At 40.7% G+C, this 24289-nt stretch overlaps 1 protein-coding gene and 1 long non-coding RNA gene across 7 annotated transcripts in view; one reads left to right on the top strand and one right to left on the bottom strand.

Annotated features, from left to right (window-relative positions):
• Positions 1 to 16875, bottom strand: part of LOC132856937 (uncharacterized) — a 68979-nt gene extending 52104 nt beyond the window's left edge. The window contains exon 1 of the long non-coding RNA XR_009649465.1: positions 16606 to 16875. This is a non-coding gene — a long non-coding RNA (uncharacterized LOC132856937). The remainder of the gene's footprint in view (positions 1 to 16605) is intronic.
• The window catches only part of neo1b (neogenin 1b), a 154928-nt gene continuing 138172 nt past the window's right edge, over positions 7534 to 24289 (top strand). For all 6 annotated transcript variants that reach the window (XM_060886809.1, XM_060886805.1, XM_060886804.1 and 3 more), the window contains exon 1: positions 7534 to 7986. In XM_060886809.1, coding sequence (XP_060742792.1) covers positions 7908 to 7986 — 79 coding nt within the window. In that variant the 5' untranslated portion in view covers positions 7534 to 7907. The remainder of the gene's footprint in view (positions 7987 to 24289) is intronic.

Genomic DNA, 24289 nt, shown 5'->3' with positions numbered 1-24289 from the left:
GATAGATAGATAGATAGATAGACAGGTGATAGATAGATAGATAGATAGATAGATAGATAGATAGATAGATAGATAGATAGATAGATAGACAGGCAGACAGACAGGTGATAGATAGATAGATAGATAGATAGATAGATAGATAGATAGATAGATAGATAGATAGACAGGTGATAGATAGATAGATAGACAGACAGACAGACAGACAGATAGATAGATAGATAGATAGATAGATAGATAGATAGATAGATAGATAGATAGATAGATAGATAGATAGACAGACAGGTGATAGATAGATAGATAGATAGATAGATAGATAGATAGATAGATAGATAGATAGACAGACAGGTGATAGATAGATAGATAGATAGATAGATAGATAGATAGATAGATAGATAGATAGATAGATAGATAGATAGATAGATAGATAGATAGATAGATAGATAGATAGGTGATAGATAGATAGATAGATAGACAGACAGACAGACAGACAGACAGACAGACAGATAGATAGATAGATAGATAGATAGATAGATAGATAGATAGATAGATAGATAGATAGATAGACAGACAGACAGGTGATAGATAGATAGATAGATAGATAGATAGATAGATAGATAGATAGATAGATAGATAGATAGATAGACAGGTGATAGATAGATAGATAGATAGATAGATAGATAGATAGATAGATAGATAGATAGATAGATAGATAGATAGATAGATAGATAGACAGGTGATAGATAGATAGATAGATAGATAGATAGATAGATAGATAGATAGATAGATAGATAGATAGATAGATAGACGGTATGTATGTATGTATGTATGTATGGATAGATAGATAGATAGATAGATAGATAGATAGATAGATAGATAGATAGATAGATAGATAGATAGATAGATAGATAGATAGATAGATAGACAGGCAGACAGACAGGTGATAGATAGATAGATAGATAGATAGATAGATAGATAGATAGATAGATAGATAGATAGATAGATAGATAGATAGACAGGTGATAGATAGATAGATAGATAGATAGATAGATAGATAGATAGATAGATAGATAGATAGATAGACAGACAGACAGACAGGTGAGAGATAGATAGATAGATAGATAGATAGATAGATAGATAGATAGATAGATAGATAGATAGATAGATAGACAGGTGATAGATAGATAGATAGATAGATAGATAGATAGATAGATAGATAGATAGATAGATAGATAGATAGATAGACAGGCAGACAGACAGGTGATAGATAGATAGATAGATAGATAGATAGATAGATAGATAGATAGATAGATAGATAGATAGATAGATAGACAGGTGATAGATAGATAGATAGATAGATAGATAGATAGATAGATAGATAGATAGATAGATAGATAGATAGACAGGCAGACAGACAGGTGATAGATATATAGATAGATAGATAGATAGATAGATAGATAGATAGATAGATAGATAGATAGATAGATAGATAGATAGATAGACAGGCAGACAGACGAATCAATCAAAAAAAAATTCATAACACTTATTAAGTACATAGATAAACTATATGTAAATATGGTTATAGTATTTAAAAAATTCTATTCAATTTAAATTCCATAATTTCCCCACTGTAACATGAGGGATACGACATTTTAAAAGGTCATGAACATAACAGGTATGTAAGCTGTTACACACCAATTCTAACGTCATAACTGTATATAAGGTAATGAATCAATTGACTGAAGATGTTAGAAAGTGTTGCATTGTGTTAAGCAGAGATACCAGAGGCACCGGCTGATGTAGCTTCAATTTTAAAACTAAATTGTGTTCGATTTAGAAAAGATTTGTTCATCCTTTGTAATCTGAGTAACAGGACAATCGTGTTTTCTTTCCTTTTGTAAAGTAACCCTGAGCAATTTATTGTTGAGTGAATTACAAAGTACGAGGCAGAATGTTGTGTTCAGTGTTTGTAGCAATCATGTGTAATAGCACTTGCACCAATCTGTAGCTTTTTTTTTTTTTGTTGTGGCTCTAAATGTATTTCTTACCTTTTTTTTTTTTTTTTGCTCAGATGGTTTTCAGTTGTTGTTTGTTCTTTCAGCTGTTAAGTCTATGGTGTAGGACCTGGACAATATAATGTGTGTATGCTTCACTGGTGCAATACTGGCTTTCCAATTTACCATCTTATAGTAGACTCCGGGTTTAAATAAACACATTAACAACATTTTTTTTTTTGATCAGTTTGACTTTGCTGTGATACAAAATAAATTAATTTGATCTAAGGAATTTTATTGCATCTGCCTTGTGCGTCCGGAGTTTGCATGTTCCCCACGTGCCTTAGGGGTTTTTTTTGGGTACTCCAGTTTCTTTCCCACTCCAAAAACATCCCTTGTAGGCTGATTACCATCTATAAATTGTCCATACTGCGTAACTGTGTGTGATTGTGCTGCGATAGGTTGCCATCGTGCCCCGTGTCCCCTGACTCAGACTCCAGATACCCCGTGACCCTGTGTTGGATAAGCAGTACAGAAAATGCATGGATGGACCAAAGAAATACAGACCAGTCATTCACCATGACACAATATACTTTATACTGTAAATTATAGCTTGTTCACAATCTCTATCCTATCACAAAGTTGCACGATTAATGTTATATCCTATGAATCCAATTAATCTGCTATAATCCAGGTGTTTTTATTGGATTTTCTATCATAGCTTTAGTCTGATAGAAGAAGATACACTAGTATGTCATTTATATGAATAATTCATTCATTCATTCATTCATTTTCTACCGCTTATCCGAACTACCTCGGGTCACGGGGAGCCTGTGCCTATCTCAGGCGTCATTGGGCATCAAGGCAGGATACACCTTGGACGGACTGCCAACCCATCACAGGGCACACACACACACTCATTCACTCACGCACTCACACACTACGGACAATTTTCCAGAGATGCCAATCAACCGACCATGCATGTCTTTGGACCGGGGGAGTATCCTGTCTTTGGACCAGGGGTTTACACATTACCCAATGTGTAAACCCAACCATGATTGGCACGTCACATATCAAATATCGCACGTCAAAGATTAAAGTAATCTCAGCAGCGTTGTCTTATACAATATCCCTGTGTGATAATTAGTGAGACGTGATCACTGCGAGATGGTCTGAAGAGACGAGAACAGCAAAGTAGATAAAGATCCATAAAGGTCCGACAAATTTACAATTGTCACTAAGCAGCGTAATAAACCGACTACTGTACAATTGATTATTCCATCTAGATTAAGATCTAGTTAATGTCTAGAGCCTATTTACACGTGATTATACATAGCTACTGCGTGCAGTGGTCTCCTTTTGTCACCATTTGAATTTGTGTGAATTTTGCACGATTGAAGCTTTGGTTGAGGGAATAATTATGAACTTCTGTCATCTCTGAATGTAGCGTACAGTCAGAAGCACAAGGTTAAACACAACGTGATGAAGTCCTTGAGCAGTCACGCACCACAGGTCCTCACCTCGATGATGTCACCAAAGCGCAGACAAGACGAGGACCTCATCATCTGATCAGTTTTGGTTAATAGTGAAATGTTTCTCATTTTTTTCCCAATATCATTGTCCATCCCCAATCTCCAAATCCAATTTCTCTAATCATTTGCACATGCGAAATTAATATTAACCAGCAACACATGCCATAATGATACAGTCTGGGAAGATAAATAATTTATCTTAAAACTTACATGCAAACAGAAACAAAGCACATCAGGATATTTTGGAATGTTTTAGGCAAATGCTGTTCTTGTGCTTGGGCATCCAAAGACATGCATGGTAGGTTGATTGGCATCTCTGGAAAATTGTCTGTAGTGTGTGATTGTGTGAGTGAATGAGAGTGTGTGTGTGTGTGTGTGTGCGCCCTGTGATGGGTTGGCACGCCGTCCAGGGTGTATCCTGCCTTGATGCCCAATGACGCCTGAGATAGGCACAGTCTCCCAGTTCGGATAAGCGGTAGAAGATGAATGAATGAATGAATGTTCTTGTGCTTCAGAGATCAGAGGTCTATGGGAACACTTAAGAAACACATCCTAGATCTGAATGAATGAAATAGTCTTATTAAATACTTTGTTCTTTACATAGTTGAATGTGCTGACAACAAAATCACACAAAAATTATCATTCATCATTCATTCATTTTCTACCGCTTATCCGAACTACCTCGGGTCACGGGGAGCCTGTGCCTATCTCAGGCGTCATTGGGCATCAAGGCAGGATACACCCTGGACGGAGTGCCAACCCATCGCAGGGCACACACACACACTCATACACTATGGACAATTTTCCAGAGATGCCAATCAACCTACCATGCATGTCTTTGGACCGGGGGAGGAAACCGGAGTACCCGGAGTAAACCCCTGAGGCACTGGGAGAACATGCAAACTCCACACACACAAGGTGGAGGTGGGAATCGAACCCCCAACCCTGGAGGTGTGAGGCAAACGTGCTAACCACTAAGCCACCGTGCCCACCTCCTTAGTCAATGTCACTAAAAATAAAGAAAAGGGAATGAACAAAAACTATTTTTCATCTTATCATTTTCATCCATTTATATTTATTTATATTGCAAATATATACATTTTTCAAGTAATTTGATTATTAGTAACTATTATTTCCTATCTGTGCCTTCTTTCTGGACCTACCTGATCCATCCTGACGCCCTACACTTGGTTGGAGTCTCATCTGTTGGTGCTGCACTCTGCTGGGATAGATCTGCATGGACAGCCCGTGACTCGTGATGGGATTACTGTGAATAGAACCACTTGTAGACTATAACGCAGGTCTTGCTCAGGTCTTCATCAGTGAATATTTGAAGACTTCGTCGGGAAGGAATTAGTGTTAAGTCTGTAATGAACTCAGAAATGACTCTGACCTATTAGTTCTTCAGGAGCTCTTGGTTGCTTAATTCCACTTTTGTAGAAATGACATTATTTACATTGACATTATTTCCTCTTCAGTGTCTCCTAAATGAGGATGAGGTTCTCTTCTGAGTCTGGTTTCTCTCAAGGTTTCTATCTCAGATCATCTCAGGGAGTTTTTCCCTCACCACCGTCACCTCAGGCCTGATCATTAGGAATAGATGTTAGAGATAAATAGTAACTTCATATTAAAGTTTACAATTTTTATTCTGTTTCTATTCTTCTGTAAAGCTGCTTTGAGCTTTAACAAATAAATTAACTGAATGTTAGATTATGTTGTTTATTTTTAAGCGATTTGTCTAAAATATACCAAGTCAAGAAGCTTTTTATATATATACAGTATTTTTTTTTTTTTTAATTATTTATTTTAACAACAACACAACACAACACAACGGTACCGGTATCTCACATCAGCCATCAGCATATACAGCCACATAGGCCATATCACCTTATAATCTTTGGATATACACGTTCATACATAGACAGACATAATGCCAAAACAATATAATAATAGGAATAAAATAATAATAAGAATAAAATAAATAAATAAATAAATAAATAAATAATAATAATAAAAAATACAGCAGGGCATATCAAAGTAAATAACAGGGTCATTTTATAGACCAAAAATTAAAAGGAAGTATCAGCTACTGAACATCGTCCAGAAATTTCCACAAAGAAGACCAAGTTCGCCAAAAAGCATCTGATCTTTGATGCAGATCACGAGAAGTGTGGCGACTTGACTTATCCACATATTGACTGAGGGTATCTGAGGAGTTGACCACAGTAATAATATACATTTTTTCGCTAAGTATATACAAAAGTTCAGTACACTTTCTTTGTCACAGTCAAGGCACAGACCAGGTTTACAGTTCAGAAGGTCAACTCACTCATCTCTCACTCACTCATTTTCTACCGCTTATCCGAACTACCTCGGGTCACGGGGAGCCTGTGCCTATCTCAGGCGTCATCGGGCATCAAGGCAGGATACACCCTGGATGGAGTGCCAACCCATCGCAGGGCACACACACTCTCATTCACTCACGCAATCACACACTACGGACAATTTTCCATAGATGCCAGTCAACCTACCATGCATGTCTTTGGACCGGGGGAGGAAACCGGAGTAAACCCCCGAGGCACGGGGAGAACATGCAAACTCCACACACACAAGGCAGGAATTAGAACCATGGAGGTGTGAGGCGAACGTGCTAACCACTAAGTCACCGTGCCTTAGTCTATCACTTCAGTCCATCTGTCTGTCTGTCTAGTTAGTGAAATAAAAGCTAAAAATCTATCTATCTATCTATCTATCACCTTTCTTTGTCTTCATCTAGAGCTCATCTGAAGATAACTGTTGTGTAGCACATTACAGAGTGAGACATTTCTGGATTGGATCATCTCCAGAGTCTCAGTTAGATCCTGAGCTCGGGTTACTCTGCATGTCCGTGAAGGATTTCTCTGCGTTCTCCGGTTTCCTTTAACCATCCCAAGAAGGTGCAGGTACAGTAGGTGGATAACCCAGGGATTAAATGATTATTGAAGATGAATCTTCAGGATGTCACAGAAATCTGCATACAGAGGAGGAAATGAACAATTTTTTATTTCAGGCAAATTTATACCATCATTTTTTTTATTCTTAGTTTATATTAACCAGATGTTTTTAAACCTTTAAGAAAACCTGTGAAAAAATAAAACCGTACTGAAACCATTGTCATGGCTGGATCATGAAGCTGTGGCAAATGTGCATTGGGCTTCAACAGGAAACATACCAAGCACATCACACACACACCATACTGCTAACAAACTTCTAAACAAATGTAAAAAGACTGGAAGTGTTTCACACTACTGTAACTAGGAATCAGACATCTTCGACCCTCTCGTGGCACAGCTGACATGGTGCTCTCATACATAGTAACTTATGTATATAGACTTGTGGGACAGTTTGTATTTAAGAGATGACTAATGTGAAGATATTTTAGCTGGGTTCAGATTCAGAAAAATAAGCTTTAAAGGGGTCGTGAATTCTGAGCTGAGATTGGAACTCTGAACGCACGCGCACTCACACGCACACACACACTCATACACACACAAACACAATCACACACACTCACATGCGCACACTCATACACACACTCACTCTCTCACACACACACACACACTCACTCATACACACGCGCGCGCGCGCACACACACTCATACACACGCGCGCACGCACGCACACACACACTCACACATACACACACAGACTTACACACACACACACACAAACTCTCTCTCACACACACACTTACACACACTAACTCACTCTCTCACACACACACTCACACTTACACACAAACAGACTTACACGAACACGCGCGCACACACACACTAGCTCACTCTCTCTCTCTCTCTCTCTCTCTCTCACACACACACACACACACACACACAATCCGGAATTCCCACTCAAGTGCAATTCCTTAGCCGGGTGTTTTCATCGACCAGCAGCTACTACTCCTCACCACAGCACAGCGATTCTACACTCTTCTGTGTGTGTGTGTGTGTGTGTGTGAGTGTGAGTGTGTGTGAGTGGGGAGGCAACCTACAGCCGCGGAGAACATTTCTTTCTTTTTCTGTTACTCCATTAACCCTTTAAAGCTGTAACGTTCCTGTTGGAGTCGTTTCCACCCCCCCGCCTTCCTCCACTGCAGCTCTTTCTGTCCAAGTTGAATCCAAACCTCTGAGATCCTCGTCCACAAGCCCAATGTGTCTCCTGCAGGACAATTCACACCTCCTCCTGAAGGGGTTCTGCTCTTCTTCTCAGCGCTTTGCTGCGGAAATCCTGCACCGTTTTCCTCATTGAACTTTGCAGCAAAGATCTCGCCTTCTCCGTCCATTCAGCTTACTGGCTTTTACACGCAAATCTATTTGGTACTTTTTTTGCTTTCTTTCTTGTGGAAGTGATGGCGGAGCTGCGCGCGCGTCTGTTCCTCTTTATTTCAGCTCTCATCATCTCTCTGAATGCTGCTGTTGCAGATAAAGGTAAGGCTTTCATTACAAACTGATTTCTCTCTGTTCCTGTTTTAGTGTGAAATCCTTCAGGCTTTGATCGATCTTCTGCCCCATAAAGAGCTTCCTCTGGCTTGGTTGTACCACCAACACCGCAATGTTCTCCAGCGCGCGCGACACTTCTTTGGCTCTTTTTTTTTTTTTTTTTTTGCCTAAACATTTTCATAGATTCTTTCATTTGTGCATATGAATAATACTATTGTTTAAAACTCTGACGTGTATGTTAGACACATCGAGTCTCCTCTTTGGTGAAATATTACAGGGAAAAGCTATGAAACGACACCATCAAGGGTGTTCAGACTTACTGTATTACACTGAAAACTGAGTAATGGCACAAGGGAAAAAAGAGGTATTAAAACAAATCCCACAGTCTGATTCAGTAGAGATGGTTATAGATGGAGATAGTATAAAATCATTGAAAAAAAAAAACGCACTTTTTTTTTTTGCACAACTAATTCTGACTTCCTTTGCATCTGCGTCCTTTTAAACATGAACATCATGAACATGGGCAATAGGTTGGTGGGGAATGTGCTGAATGTTTGAGCTCTTGTGTTTGTGGAAGTGAAGAAACTTTGAGTGTGTGTGTGTGTGTGTGTGTGCATGCTCAAGAATGTTTTGTTCATGTGGCAAGTTTCAAGTTACTAACCAAAGCTTAGTCCTGAAAAACAAATTTAGTCTGTTTAAAACACACACCCTGGTGTTTCAGTCCGGCCATCAAAGTAGAATTAAAAAAAAAAGTGCAGATAAACTGTCTGACAATTCCAGAAGGTTTCATAAAGTCATTTCATTCATTCATTCATTCATTCAATCAATCAATCAATCAATCATCTTCAGCATGAATCTTCAGGGCTGGTCAGGGACACACACACACAATACTGGTGTGAGAAATACACGCTTGATGGAGCGAGTGTTCCAGCTCGGGACCGAGTCGAGGGAACCGCTATCCACAACTGAGAAAATATAAAAGCACAAGAACAGTAAATGTTAATTAGACAGAACTACTGAACAATATTGGACGAACGAAAGCACTGCAAACTGTCTAAACTATAATCAAATCAAATCAAATTTTATTTGTCACATACACATACCGTACATACAGAGTACGACATGCAGTGAAATGCTTTTTACGTCTGTCCGGTATTCAAACACGGAAAGGAACGGAATTAAGAATAAAAATAAAAGTAAAAGGAGGTCAATAAATAAAAAGTATAAACTATATAAACTATCGATTCTGTTTCAAAGCAAACATCTGCAAAACCTTGTTGGTGCTTTGGCTCTATTTGTCTGATGACTAGGGAATATTAAATTCAAACACTGACAGTATTTATTATATGCAGTCTGAGAATGTTCTGGAGTAGAAAGTAAACCAGTAGCATGGCAGAGTCTGATGTATGTAGTGTAAATATCATCTTATTACATTTTCATTAGATCTGCTTGCTTTATCAGTGGAACTACTTTTTCTTAATTACTTGTGGCGTAGCAGGTAATGAGCAGAAATGGAGACATCTGTAACCATCTCAGTGTCACACTTGAGTTCTCTGCAGGGGGGACTGTCTGATCTGTCTGATCTCCAAAGCAAGCTTAATCCTCATCAGTGTCAGTCAAGATGACTGACGTTTTACTGCGATCTCACCAAACATGATAGAAAATTACTATAAAAAATGTGTGTGTGTGTGTGTTTGGGTTCTGGGTCAGCTGCAGTGAGTCTGACCTTAACACAATGCAAGGAGTAGTGTGTGTCCTTGCATGTATGGACAGACACACACACACACACACACGCACTACTCCTTGCACTGTGTTAAGGTCCGACTGACTACAGCTAACAACACACACACTTCTCCTTGCACTGTGTTAAGGTCTGACTGACTGCAGCTGACACAGAACACACACACATATACACACACACACACACACTACTCCTTGCACTGTGTTAATGTCTGACTGACTACAGCTAACAAAACACACACACACACACACACAACTTCTTGCATTGTGTTAAGGTCAGACTGACTGCAACTGACCCAGAACCCAAACACATACACACATACACACACACACACACACACACACAGTACCCCTTAGCATCGTATTAAGGTCCGACTGATTGCAGCTGACCCTGAACCCAAACAACTCATAGACACACACACACATACACAAACATGCTACTCCTTAGCATTGTGTTAAGGTCTGACTGACTGAAGCTGACCCTGAATCCAAACAAAACACACACACACACACAAATCTGTGTGCTCTTGTCTACGTGTGAATGGGAAAGGCAGCAGGGTGTCTACAGGCTTCTATCAGCTGTTGCTCTGCTGCCTCACACAGCTGCCCCTCCTTCTAGCCTACCGCCTGAGATGGATTCATCAACCTGGCTAATTAAACCCACGTGTAAACACGTAGACACGGACAGGGCTGGGGATTCGTTCAAGCGCTCATTTGGGGCTATTCATTTAGTACTGCTCATTCCGCCATGGAGAATGGACATAGATTCATTGCTTAGCACGTCTTTGTCAGTGATAGCGGATCAAATTCTTTTTCAGTTTTTTATAGTAATTTCTGCACAGAATATAAAATTCAAAGAACGATATGCTGTTTATTTTATCTCTAATGTTCCTGACTGGATTTTGAACTTATAGTGCATGTTTGTGCTATTTTATCCAACCTTGCTTGGTTGGATGAGTATCCTATAACTCATGTTGGCGAGACGCTCTGGAACCCATGTTGAGTGGCAGGAGAACACGCTGGAACGCTGTGGCTTGGATAAGAGATGTGACTGAGGCCAGTAAATTTGTGGGTGTGGGATAGATGGCGGATTCCAGACTCGAAAGCAGCGTCTCGTGCTGCTGTTTATCATGGCATGTCTTTAGCTTGGCGGATGCATCGATTACTGACTGACTTGTTAAGGAGCTACTCTTGGTTTCTCCAAACGATTTGACTGAACAGAAATCCTGGATGTTTGTGCTTCAGAGGTTCAACACCTCTGGTGATTTTTGCCGCTGTACTCTGAAGACCACAGAGAAGTAGAATTAAGCCCTATTCGGACGGGATTAGTTTTAAGTGGGGGTAAAGTAAATATTACCAGAGCTTCTCTGTGATTTTAGTCCCGTCCGAATGTGCCATCTCGGTAATCATTACGGACAGTAATGTCGGTAAAGATTACAGGGCGACTTTTACCTTCTGTAAAAAGGTCCGGAAAAATGACCTCAGGTAATACTAATCCCGTCCGAATAGACCCGCTGTAAATATGTACGGTAAAATTCCGTCATTTCCTGTTTAAAAGTAGTTTTTGGCGCGTTTTGCAAGCATGGAGGTGCCATGTTGTCTGTTTGCGCACATGATAACAGGAAGCAACGTCATACGCACATGACGACAAGGAGGTTACTGTGGTGCGTAAAGCGAGTTACCCCTCCCACTTCTGCTAGTCTTACTGAGATGTCTTGTCCCGTGCGAATTGGCCAATTTATATTACAGACGTCCTGAGGTAAAATTGCATTACTCCACGTCCCCACGTAAAACTAATCCCGTCCGAATAGGGCTTTAGAGGTGAAAGGCTAAAACACGACTTTTACTTAGTCGACGTAGCTTTTGTTGACAGCCGTATGACAGGCTGGGAATGAAACAGTGGGGCGTAAAGGCGGCGGTGGGCGAACCCGTGTACGGGAATTGAAATTGACGGCTTTGACAGCCGTTTGTGAGAAACTGAAAAGGATAAAATTGGCTCCCCATCAGTTTATATTTAATCTTGGTTTCCTCATTAAAGTGTTAGGAACCATCGCGTGTACAGTATATTGTTTTGTTTAGAATGCAGATATGAGTAATACAAAAGAACGAATGGACTATTAAACTATAAGCTGTGGAAAAACCCAACATGGTAAAGACAATCCAAGCGCCGGCATGAAGGAAGCTAGATGTACTATTTTTTTATAGAGATTTTCACTACAAATGACTTCGCTACAGCCTGGTTACTGATGTTCATGAATTTATATCTTAAGAAAACATGTGCAACACCTACACTTAAAATTAAAATGAAGGATTCGGCACAAATGATAAATGTCGTGCTCTTTTAGGAAAGGAAGCATCCATTCGAAGGCGTGCGTCGCAGTGATTTATTTATCACCCCTCTTCGTGTCGTGCCTAACAATGCGTTTACCCGGGATAAAATCACTGGAAAGCGCGTCCTCAAAGTGGCTTACTGCTTCTCAAAAGCTGCGATGAAAACAGTATGATAAATTCTAGTGTTTAATACGATATTAAATTGATATATATTTGTTTTTGCAGTGTAGTCTGTTGACAGCAAACTTTGGAGCAGACAAAAGCAACAAATTACTGTGATTTGGCAACATGTTTAGGTATGTAACTCGAATCAGCTCAACCAATCCGATTTCAGAAGTATTCATCTTTTTTTCATACTGTAATAAGGTCGGTGGCTTAGTTGTTAGCACGTTCGCCTCACACATCCAGGGTTGGGGGTTTGATTCCTGCCTCCACCTTGTGTGTGTGGAGTTTGCATGTTCTCCCCGTGCCTCGGGGGTTTCCTCCGGGTACTCCGGTTTCCTCCCCCGGTCCAAACACATGCATGGTAGGTTGATTGGCATCTCTGGAAAATTGCCCGTAGTGTGTGACTGAATGAGAGTGTGTGTGTGTGTGCCCTGCGATGGGTTGGCACTCCATCCAGGGTGTATCCTGCCTTGATGCCCGATGACGCCTGAAAATGAATGTAATAAGGTCGAATTCTCCGATCTGTTCAGTCAGACATCGATCACATTTCTATAAAACTGACTGACAATAGTGTTATTCTAATCATAGGGTTATATCGTTTCCATAGTAACAACTAATTCACGGGGACTTGTGTTTAATTAAGCAGGTTTTTAGAGTTTGTGTCTCGGGTATTTTTCAAAAAAAAGTCTGATTTATCTGTGACATATTGCAGACCTTGAGAAGAAGGGACAATAAGAACAAAACACACGCTGATTTAACATTTGTCATGGATTTAAAATGAAATTAGTGTAATTTTGTCGTGCCAAAAATCTGAGACCACAATGAAAATGTGGGTTTGTTTTTTACATTTGAAATTGAAAAATGAACCGAAGGTTTTAGATTTTTGAAATATTTTTAAAAACAATTTGTCACTATTTTTAGGTCCCTATTTAAATTTAAGTGAATTTGTGACCATGTTACAACCATGTTAACTACTGTAGCTTTGCACAAAACGTCCGATTTGGACCAAACGAGCTCTACGAGCTCAAAGAAACTCTGAAATACGTGTAAATATTTTGAAGATTCTGCTTTTCATTTAAGTTGTTGCCAGTGATGTCACTTATTATGATATCTGCTATATTCATTTAGTAAAGAATGCACAATAGAAGTGTTTTTTTTTTTTTTTTTTTTTTTTACGAGTGCGCTCAGAGTTTTGAATCCTGCTGCATGTGTGTGTATTGAATATATGTGTGTGTGTGTGTGTGTGTGTGTGTGTGTGTGTGTGTGTGTGTGTGTGTGGGGGCATGTACAATTTTACACAAAATCTCACATATGGAGTGATTTTCTCTGGAATTAGGTATGTACATATCTAAGGAGAAGAAAAGCATGAATGATCCCTGGGCCATGTCTTATAAGCATTGCCGTGTGTGTGTGTGTTTGACGGGAAGGAGTGTGTTTGAAAGTCCTGTAAAGAGGGGGTAGTGGCTCAAAGGTGAAGTCTGATGGGAAAGTCAAGAGCTTTCAATTTTTTGACTGCCTCTGTTGATGCTTGAGCGTAGCCCTTACTCGTCTACTCCACTTCATTGTGAGCTGCTTTGGGTAAAAACATCTCCAGAGTAAATGTCTTAAACAGGACCGGCTTACGTTTGCAAGAGCTGCTAAAAGAGAGCGCTGAATATTAATAATGGAAATGTGTGGAGTCTGTAATTTTTTTATTTTTTTTTTCAAAAGTACAATTTCAGCACGACATCTTTAAACGATGAGGCTCTTGAACTGCAGGGAAAACCATATATTCTTTTACCTTCTGTGAATGATTGATTTAAGAGAGCGAAGCCAGCGGTAATGTTCTGCTCTACAGTAGCGCTACACACAGGCCGCAGTGCTCGTAAAATGCACTCAGGCTTGGCAGTGGCTTGTGAATGATAAACTGACCTTTCCTTCTCATTAGTTTTATGGAGTATCAGCTTTATCTCTTCAGGGCAGGGCCTTTTCATGGCTTGGCCACTATGTGATCCGTTTTTTTTTGGTTTTTTTTTTTAACTGGAGGAAAACAAGAGAATGTCCTTAAAACTCACTGACTCTTAAAAAGACAGAGCTAAGTACAAATGAAAGAAAATGCTACTTTGTCATGAGGCGCTAAGGGAAAAGAAGAAGCTGCACTATTCTACTATACTACTACTACTGCAAGTCACGCCAACTTTAACTGCTATAGCATTGCTTTAACATTTGTGTAGTTTACTGTTATCTGGTTAGCGTCTCGCTAGTCTCAGCCTCAAGCGACAAACCTTTTGCTGAATTCCTGATGCACATGGCACACAAAATTGGAAACCGTCTGATTGGATTTCCAGGAGATTTGTTTTGTTGTGTTTTTTACGCCCTTACAGTACGTCCTTCATGGAAGACGGAAGCTGCCGCGCTTACGATTGGGACAACGAGCTCTTATAAAGATCAGCTAAATTCTGGATATTCCAAATGATGTGAAGTTTATGTTTAGAGCATTTGGCAAGTGGCTTCATTCATAGCATTTTTATACAACTGACCACATGAGGGTTAAGTTCCTTGCTTAAGAACAAAACAGTGGGCGTTTAGTGGACCTGGGAGTAGAACTCACAATCTTTCAGTCATTGGGCTATTGCCTTAAACGCTAAGCTACTCCAGTAATTTGCATTTTGTATGTATTTGTAGAGACTTTTCACACCCTGAAACATGACGCTGAACAAAACTAACTGTAATTGGATGGTATACATGTCAGTCAGACACACTATTGGGAGGTGCTTGGCCAGTAAGAGCTGATATACTTTCTGCAGTCAGTCTGAAGGTCTGGCTATGTGAGACTAGCTTCTTGCTAACAAAAGCGTTCATATCACGGAGGTGTCCGTGTCCAAGATAAGACGAATGCAACATAACTGAATGAACCGCATGCGACTTGTAACAAATGATGGAGCGTAAGGTAATTAGCACATCTATAATCTACTTGTGACTGGCTTTCTTTGTCCTCTGCACTTCTCGTCCCTCCGGAGGCATGCCAGAAGAGCAGAATGTTACCGGATTACGCTGACCCGCGATTGAACCTGTCATAACCGTCCTATTCCTCAACAGAGACATTGTTTTGGAAAGACTGATGGGAATTAATTACATAGTGAGACCGTGTTGTCACTGAGTCTATTAATTTCATCCTTTAGTGGCTGTGGATAATAAATGTTTTTATACGTGCAAGTTTTATGCTTTGGGCTCCACTGCTACGAGGAGACTCTTCAGTCAGAGCGAAATCAGCGTCGCTAATTAAACACAAGTTAAAATTTGCAATAACCCGCTGCCTGTGGTATGACAAGAATACATACTCATTTACGCAAGAAGGGTCTCCAGGGACACTCGGCCGAACAAATCGCTGTGTGTATAAACCCTTGTGATTGTTTAACCTCTCACTCATTCACTCATCTTCTACCGCTTATCCAAACTACCTCGGGTCACGGGGAGCCTGTGCCTATCTCAGGCGTCATCAGGCATCAAGGCAGGATACACCCTGGACGGAGTGCCAACCCATCGCAGGGCACACACACACTCTCATTCACTCACGCAGTCACACACTACGGACAATTTTCCAGAGATGCCAATATCAACCTACCATGCATGTCTTTGGACCGGGGGAGGAAACCGGAGTACCCAGAGGAAACCCCCGAGGCACGGGGAGAACATGCAAACTCCACACACACAAGGTGGAGGCAGGAATCGAACCCCCAACCCTGGAGGTGTGAGGCGAACGTGCTAACCACTAAGCCACCGAGCCCCCCGATTGTTTAACGTATTTATATTTATACTTATGAGGGGTCTAGGGAGTACGTTCTTTCTTCTTAACACAGGAAGCGGATGTTTTGGTAGCGACAGTATGTGGAGTACTCTGGGCTGTGGTACCTTGTTTCTTGATGTTCTTTTTGATGCTGCCATCTGCTCCCTTAAAATACTCCACCGGCCGAGTTTATATTTAAGACGTTATGGCATTTATTAGAGAGTGTGATGGTGGGTGACCTCAACGAGCAGAGAACGAACGCACACACTGGTAAATTGACTCCAAATCATAGTGTAGATGTTGGCAACCGGGTGGAAAAGGAAACTTGCATGTCTTAGTGCTCGCTGACCTGACCTGCACCAGTGTGTGAGTTTCTCTCTTCTTGCCCCTTTTCCACCGAGGCAGTTTGAGTGCAGGTCTAGTTTAGAACCTAACCTCGGAGCCTAATTTAGAACCAGGTCTTTCTTTTTCGACAGCCAAAGCACTGGCTCTGAACCAGAAAAAGTGGTTCTTAAGTAGCACCAAAACGTTGCTGGTCTAGACTTAAGAACCGCTTGTGTCAGGAGCTGGGGGCGTGGCTAATGTTAGGGCATTTGATAATGTACCTTACGTATACTAATGTTTAATACACTTTTACTTTACCGCAATATGATCAATTATCAGAACACATGATAGTAGGTAGCTACATGCTAAGGCTAACTTTTTTTCATACACGTCGGATTCGCCGCGTTTGGATACCAATGTAGGTTCACAAAGCCATGAGCATTAACAGTAAAGCAGCATCCGCCATTGTTGATGTTGTGTTTGTGTTTCGCCGCTGCTGCGCTAACGTTGCTGGGAAACGTGACACGTATACAGTGACGTCAGACTCGGCTCTGTGATGCTCTCTAACCGATGGAAAGGCAAACCGGTTCTTAGCAGGTTCGCCAGTGGAACCAACTTTAAACCAGCACCAGCACCAGCTCTGAACCAGCACCCGCTTCTTTTTAGTGGAAAAGGGCTATCTGTGCATACTTGCTTCACTGCTCCATGCTTCTGAATATCTTCACGGCTCCTTCTTCACGCTCATTCGTAAATATGACGCTTACTGACTTCTGCTCATGTCCCAGGTGTGTAGGTTACTTGTATAGTAATCAGATGCGCTAGTGCTGTTTTGATTAATTGTGGAACATATCCAGATTTCCATCCTTTCATGTTGGGTGTTCATATGAAGGACAGCGTACACGAGAACACAATGAAATGAAGCTTGTGATGCAGGAAGATGCATTGTGTCCATCCTTAATGTCAATAATTCATTTATTATGTGCTAGGGATGTTATAGAAAGGTGTAGAAGTCTGTAATGAAGTGTTACTGTTTCATTAGTGTGTGTGTGTGTGTGTGTGAGAGAGAGAGAGAGAGAGGTGTTGCATTAGCCCTAAAGATAAAGCCGGGTAAAAGTTTAGACAGTTCCCCCATGGCCACTACATTGGGCACGGTGCCAACGCTCTACCAGTACTGCTTAATTAAATGAGAGAATTACACCCTATTAATAAATCAGTCATTCCTGAAATGTTAACACGGTCAGTGTGCGTTTACTCTCACCGATGCACCTGTAGGAGTAATTAATTGGAAACGTGCCATGTTTCTTGTACCGCAGAGCAGCAGTGCTTCCTTGTTTTTGTTTCTAAGCTGAAGTGCCTTTGGGGTGAACCTGGCCATTGTGTTAATGGCACTTTTAGTCTGCGCTCACTGGAACACTGGAATCACTGGAATATTCCGTATAACATCGACATGAAATCAGTGAGAAAATCTGAAACAGAAAAGTGTCTGGCGCAACGTTGACGCACAGAGCAGCACTTTCAAACCATAGCATCCAGTAGAACTCCATTAAAAAGCCACATGACCAGAGCCAACAACACTGGAAACCTTTTCCTCCACGTGCGATGCATTACAACTCCGTAAAGACACATCTCATTTTTACACCAATGCTTTCATTTCTGTGTTTTCTTTCCCTCTAAATGTACCTATTGACCTTTAGATTATTTTAACCGTGCACTCCCAATAAGATTTTCAGACATCCTAGCCACAAATCAATGTAGTTGTATCCTTTCTGAAATCTCTGTGGTAGGTAGAACTTCCGCACTGTTTGAGTTTTAACCCACGGCAGAGCGCACGCCGCTGATGTAAGGCTACAGGCTGAAATATCGAGCTGACATTCAGAAAAGTCTCCGCTGTTCATTTTTTAATGATTATTCCTCTTCATTATTTCTTCTGTTAAACATGCGTATCACCACCGACAGAAGGAAAAGTTTAATTACAGAGGAAAATGATACTCTAAATACATTTAGGTTCAATGCAAAGCGATTAACTGCGTATCCATTCATTAACTCTGACAGATACCTGATTATTAAAATGTACGTATCCTCAGTCTGCATACGTACGTGTTTTGAATCTCCTGGCCTTAACCGTCATGGCTTGTACTTTGAGTGACAGTGGGCTGTATTGATAAGGCTTCCTGAGGGGAAACTATTATGTGTTATACAGGAAGCAATTACGAAGAGCTGGCTGTGGACTAATCTCCCTGAGTAAATATAGTTTCATGGTCGTGTGTCCGTGTTTGTGTACGTGATAAGAGAATGAAGGGAATGAAAGTCCGGATAAAAGACACTTCTTTCCTGTAGTTGTTCAATGTGTTTCCTTCGTGAAATGTACTGGACATTGAAATTTGTGGACCTCCGACCGTCACACCAATATGTGTTCTTTCCCCAAATGTATAAAATGTCTATATATGCTGTAGAATAAATCAATAAAGACAGGGTTTGTCAAGGTTGATGAAGGTGGAAGAATTTGTATGTTCTGCACAGAACCCGCAGTGCACCCCAGAACTCATCACTCTTACAACATCAGTGTCTGATCTCACTGATGCTCTTGTAGCTGAGTGAACACAAATCCCCACAGACACACCACACAGTTTGGAATACTGTGTTCAACAGAGGGGACACGGTGGCTTAGTGGTTAGCACGTTTGCCTCACACCTCCAGGGTTAGGGGTTCGATTCCCGCCTCCGCCTTGTGTGTGTGGAGTTTGCATGTTCTCCCCGTTCTCGAGGGTTTCCTCCGGGTACTCCGGTTTCCTCCACCGGTCCAAAGACATGCATGGTAGGTTGATTGGCATCTCTGGAAAATCGATCGTAGTGTGTGAGTGTGTGAGTGAATGAGAGTGTGTGTGTGCCCTGTGATGGGTTGGCACTCCGTCCAGGGTGTATCCTGCCTTGATGCCCGATGACGCCTGAGGCACAGGCACCCCGAGACCCGAGGTAGTTCGGATAAGCGGTAGAAAATGAGTGAGTGAGTGTTCAACAGGCATAATATGGTTGTGATTGTCAGGGGTTCACAAATCTTTTAGTTAATGTAACGTCTAAATAAAAACTTTTGTGCCTAGACAGATAATCTTCCATTTTGTTCGTATTGAATTCTCGCCACTAAGACTAGAAGTTTTCAGTCGGTTTGAGTCCATTTGGTCGTTATGTACGAGCTATAAGCATGGTGTGCTTTTTTTATGTCCTCTTGAAACTTTTCCTAGTTTTCAAATGCCCTTTAATTATCCTTTAGGATGACAGTGTTAATTAACCCATGACATGTCCACCTCGCCACTGGAACTCTAGAAGGACATATAGCTTTAATGACCTCATCGTTTTTTTCGTTCATCACAGTAAGGTGTCATCACACTCCCACTTACTGTAAATTACACCGTGTCATGAAAAAGCACTGGATGTGATTTAACAACTCCTTATGGCTCTCTCCTGACCTGCAGCATGTCCCAGTCATCCACCTTATGGCTGTTTGCTCCATGATTAATGACTAAAGTGTTTATGTAGGTCTGTGATAACTGTGACGGATCATTGGCCGTGACCAATTTACTTAGTCGTTTGGGGACTTTGGGCTGTTTTATGTCCGCTGGCACTTCGTTGGACAACAGGGGCAGGACTCGGTATTAAGGAAAGCGCTTTAGGCATTCATCTGTCGCCTGCTGCTGGATCAGCTACTGCTGTTATTAAGGATCCTTTGTACTTCTGTGGGACTTCTGAAACATGCTCATATTCGTCCTTTGACAAAACGGTGCAGTTAATTTATTTCATGCAACACATCAAGCGTTTCAATTGATGACCCACTTTTTTAATGACGTAATGAAGAGTGAATTTGATCACATCTGCCTGGCAGGTAATTTCATAACGTTTGTTTATTTGGAAATTTTAACACGTGTCAGATTCCAGTAAAACATAATCGTTCCAACCCTTTTCCACGTTTTATATTGTTGTCTTTTTTTCCTTCCCCAAAACCCTCTTATTAAAGAATCTTGCAGTGAAATCAACCGCTTTTTCTTGTCACGGAGGAATAAAATTGCTTCAGGTTTGTCATCAATACTAAAGATAAACTCAAGGCCAAATGATTAACAAAGACGTTTCTATCGTTCCTCCACTGAGCAATATCTACAGATATTTTTAATCCGTTTATTCACCCTTGAAAGTTTGAGCCGGTTTCTGCTTTTTAAGCCGGCTGGATGTTAAGAACGGCTGCAGCGGGGAGATAAAAGCCCAGTCACGTCCGTCGCTGAAGACGAGGCCGAAGCAGTAATGGAAAGGGCAGACTCAGACAGGTGAAAGACGCAAGGAACAAGAGGGAGCGCCTGAAGGCAGAAAAAAGAGGCAACATCCGGAAAATGCTAGAGGGAGCTGCTGTTTTTCTGTTGTACCTTTAAGTATTTTTGGAATAGATGTCATGCTGGGATTTGAAGAAGCACATCCTGACGGTCTTCTTTGCTATGGCTTCAGGAGCCCGAAATCAAGGGAGTCCTATGAGGCTTCACTGCTGCTCAGAATGAGACATCCCTGTACTTGAACCCCTTGCCTTGTTTAATAAAAGATGGAGGCTAGCTTTCTCCCAAGTCTTTTCATAAACCTCTCATAACACAACGGGATTTGTCTATATGTCTGACTAAAGTATGCAAACATCCTGACATTTACACCCGTACGTAGGCCTTCTGAATGACGCCCAGAATTGTCTAGGATGTCTTTGTATGCTTTAGGGTTGAGATTTTCCCGCTCACTGAAACTAAGAGACCTGAACCTGTTCCAACATGACAATGGAATAGAGGTTTATTAACATATGGTTTGCCATGAGAAGCTGTATGACTCAACTTATTATAATAATTTGTTAAGACTGGCTAATAATAGAATTTCTGATCCCAATTATGTTCTGCACAATGAGTGTGAACTATTACCATCAAATCGGAGGTTCAAAAAATTGAAATTGGAATACTCCTTTGTGCATCAGGCGATCCTTGAGCTAAATAAGACACTTAATCGTAAATCAAGAGTATTGTAAATGTGTTGTGTAGTGGGATGTAGTAAGAGTGAGTTTGTGGATTAAGTGATGTTGTGTAAGAGATGATTGCTGCAAACATAGAAAATATACTGCGATGCAAGAAAAAGTGCAGACATGTTCTGACAATAAAGTATTATGTCATATATCATATATGATATCATGGCTGGTGTGGAACCGGAGCCGCGTTCACACTGCAAGTCTTAATGCTCAATTCGGATATTTTGCTCAGATCTGATTTTTTTGTTTGGCTGTTCACATTACCTTTTAAAATGTGGCCTATATCAGATACCAGCGTGAACTGTTTGCTGTTTCGAACCGACCCGCATGCACAAACGAACAATAACAATGACGTCACACGCGGCACGCCGTTGCGCTAAAGTTGGCGAGGTTATGGAGGAAGTAAGCATTGTCGCTTTTCTTTCTAAATGTTTGCGTAATGGCAGCACAGAGACGCAGTGTTTTGAAAATTTTCGGATGTCGAGGGCAACTTTTGATGATTTGATCCATTCTGTAGGCGTAGTCACGTTTGTGTGCGTACTCGCCTGCGCGTAATTGTGACGAATGTCGATGTAGATTGACGTAAAAGTCGCATCAAATCCGCCTCGGTTGTTCACACTGCGGCCACATTGCAAAAAAATCAGATTTGGGTCTGATTCAGGACCACATATGGAAGTGGTCTGAATCTGATTTGAAAAAATCAGATCTGGGCTAGATTTGAGTGTTCACACTACTCCTGAAGAAGTCTGACCTGGTCACTTGACCTAGGGCTGGGCAATTAATCGAAAAGTAATCGAAATCGACATTCAGAACCTATATAGTCGATCAAATTTTTCCAGGTCGATTATTTCGATTACTTAAAAACACTACCGCGTGTGGAGTCACGTGACCCCGCTCCGTTACGTTACGTTATTCCGCCGACATGTCGAGCTTAAACACTCAGACAACTGAGCAACAAGAGCAGCTTGTACCAAAGAAAAATGCAGTCTCCGTCGTTTGGACACATTTTGGCTTCGGTAAGGATGACATCGAACAAAATGATGTCAGATGTAGACACTGTAGAAAAACAGTTTCGACGCCCAAAGGTAACACCACCAATTTGCGGTGAATATGAACAGTGCATGGCTCAAAAAAACACAAAAAGAGACTGACAAGCGCCCAGCAACAAGTGCCTCCCCAAAGCAGATGTCGATAATAAATGCATTCACAAATGCCACACAGTATGAGAAGAGTTCAAGAAGATGGAAAGAAATAACTGACCCTATTTGTTATTACATCGCAAAGGATATGACTCCCTTGGCTACAGTGGAGCGAAGCTATACGAGTTATTTTATTTAGAAGAGATACTGCTTATTTTCTACTTTTAATATGAAAAACATTGAAAATAATTTCTTTTGTTTCCAAAAGTGCAAGTTATTCATTTTGACTTTTTTTTATAAGAACAAAGTGACTGTGCGTTTTAGGCAATGTGTGCTTTAATTTCAGTTGTTCAACATTGATGTTCAATAAATAATCATAGATAGTAGATAGTGTGTGTTTCCTTCAATTATTTTAAAATCAAGTAATGCACCCTTCATTCAAAAATCTCTCACTTGTAATATGTGAGCATAATTACTAAACAAAACCTGTCAGTGAACTATGAGGGCGAAAAAAATAAAAATTAAATAATCGTTCATTAATCGTAATCGAGTTAAAATGTTCAATTAATCGAGATTTTGATTTTAGGCCAAATCGCCCAGCCCTAACTTGACCCCCAAAAAAATCAGATTTGGGCCACTTTTACCTGCAGTGTGAACGTGGCCCAGTTGTCATGTCCTGCACAGAGCACTGACCTCAACCTTATTGATCACTTCAGAGAAATAAAGAGTCCATGCCATGAAATAAAGAGAATGTTGAGTCCATGCCAGACCTCCTCATCAAACATCAGTGCCTTACCGCACCAGCGCCCTTGTAGGTGAATGTGCACAAATCCTACAGCCAAGACATCCGACATCTAGTGAAAAACCTTCAGCAAACATAATATGGGAGTGATCGACAGGTGACCACAAGCGTGTCAGTGATACAGTGCAGACTTACCACCAATCGTATGTCATTGATATATGAGCTTGTGGTAGATAACTATAATTGCAAAGTAGTCAGAGATTGTAATACCCTTACGTGATTGGATAACCATTAAACATGTTTGAATTGTGGGAAGTATTTTGTAGTTATGCTGCTAAAGCATCATTTAAAGAAATTACTTAAAGAGATTAGAAGTCAACATTGAAGAATCCAGTCACCTGATCATATTGCAAAAAAAATGGCCTGTTTTTTGGTATCTGGGGAGTTGTTTTTGATTATTCAATTCTGTTTCGGTTTAGTGGTCCTTCCTACATTAACACCTAATGTATTTAGGAATAGTATTTGAATGAGGCACTTTGGGAGCGACTAAGATTTAGATTGGATCAAATCTAGAGAGGCTTCCGAACAATTACCAGCCTGTAATGGTGTACCTGTATTGAAGAGATATTTACCACTGACCCAGTTCTCGTTCCGCTGGGACTCCGTTCTGCTCTAAACTAATTTAACCTGCCAATGCTAATGAGGGTGGTCATGCCTGTGGGCCCTCAGGGGACCTATACCTTTTATGTTGCTTCCCTCATCCAATTTCAATCTGATTCATTATAATATGAAGCACAACGCTGATCTGCGATCAGCCCAAAAACAACTTCCACCACATTAGGAGAAAATGATTGTGCTGTAGTCTTAATATAATTGTCCGTATTATTAGACTTTTAAATAGGTTGTTGTTGCTTTGAGGTTTTTCAAGCTAATTAATGTTGTCTTAGAAGCCTTTCTATTGAAGAACAGCAGTGTGAAAGCTGGAATCCTTTTCTATTCAGAATGAAAAGAAACGGCGAGGATTGTTCCTGCGCGAATGTTTCTGTG

The sequence above is a fragment of the Tachysurus vachellii genome, chromosome 14 (genome assembly GCF_030014155.1).
Source record: "Tachysurus vachellii isolate PV-2020 chromosome 14, HZAU_Pvac_v1, whole genome shotgun sequence".
Taxonomy (NCBI): Eukaryota; Metazoa; Chordata; class Actinopteri; order Siluriformes; family Bagridae; genus Tachysurus; species Tachysurus vachellii.
This window is presented reverse-complemented; position numbering and strand designations above follow the sequence as displayed.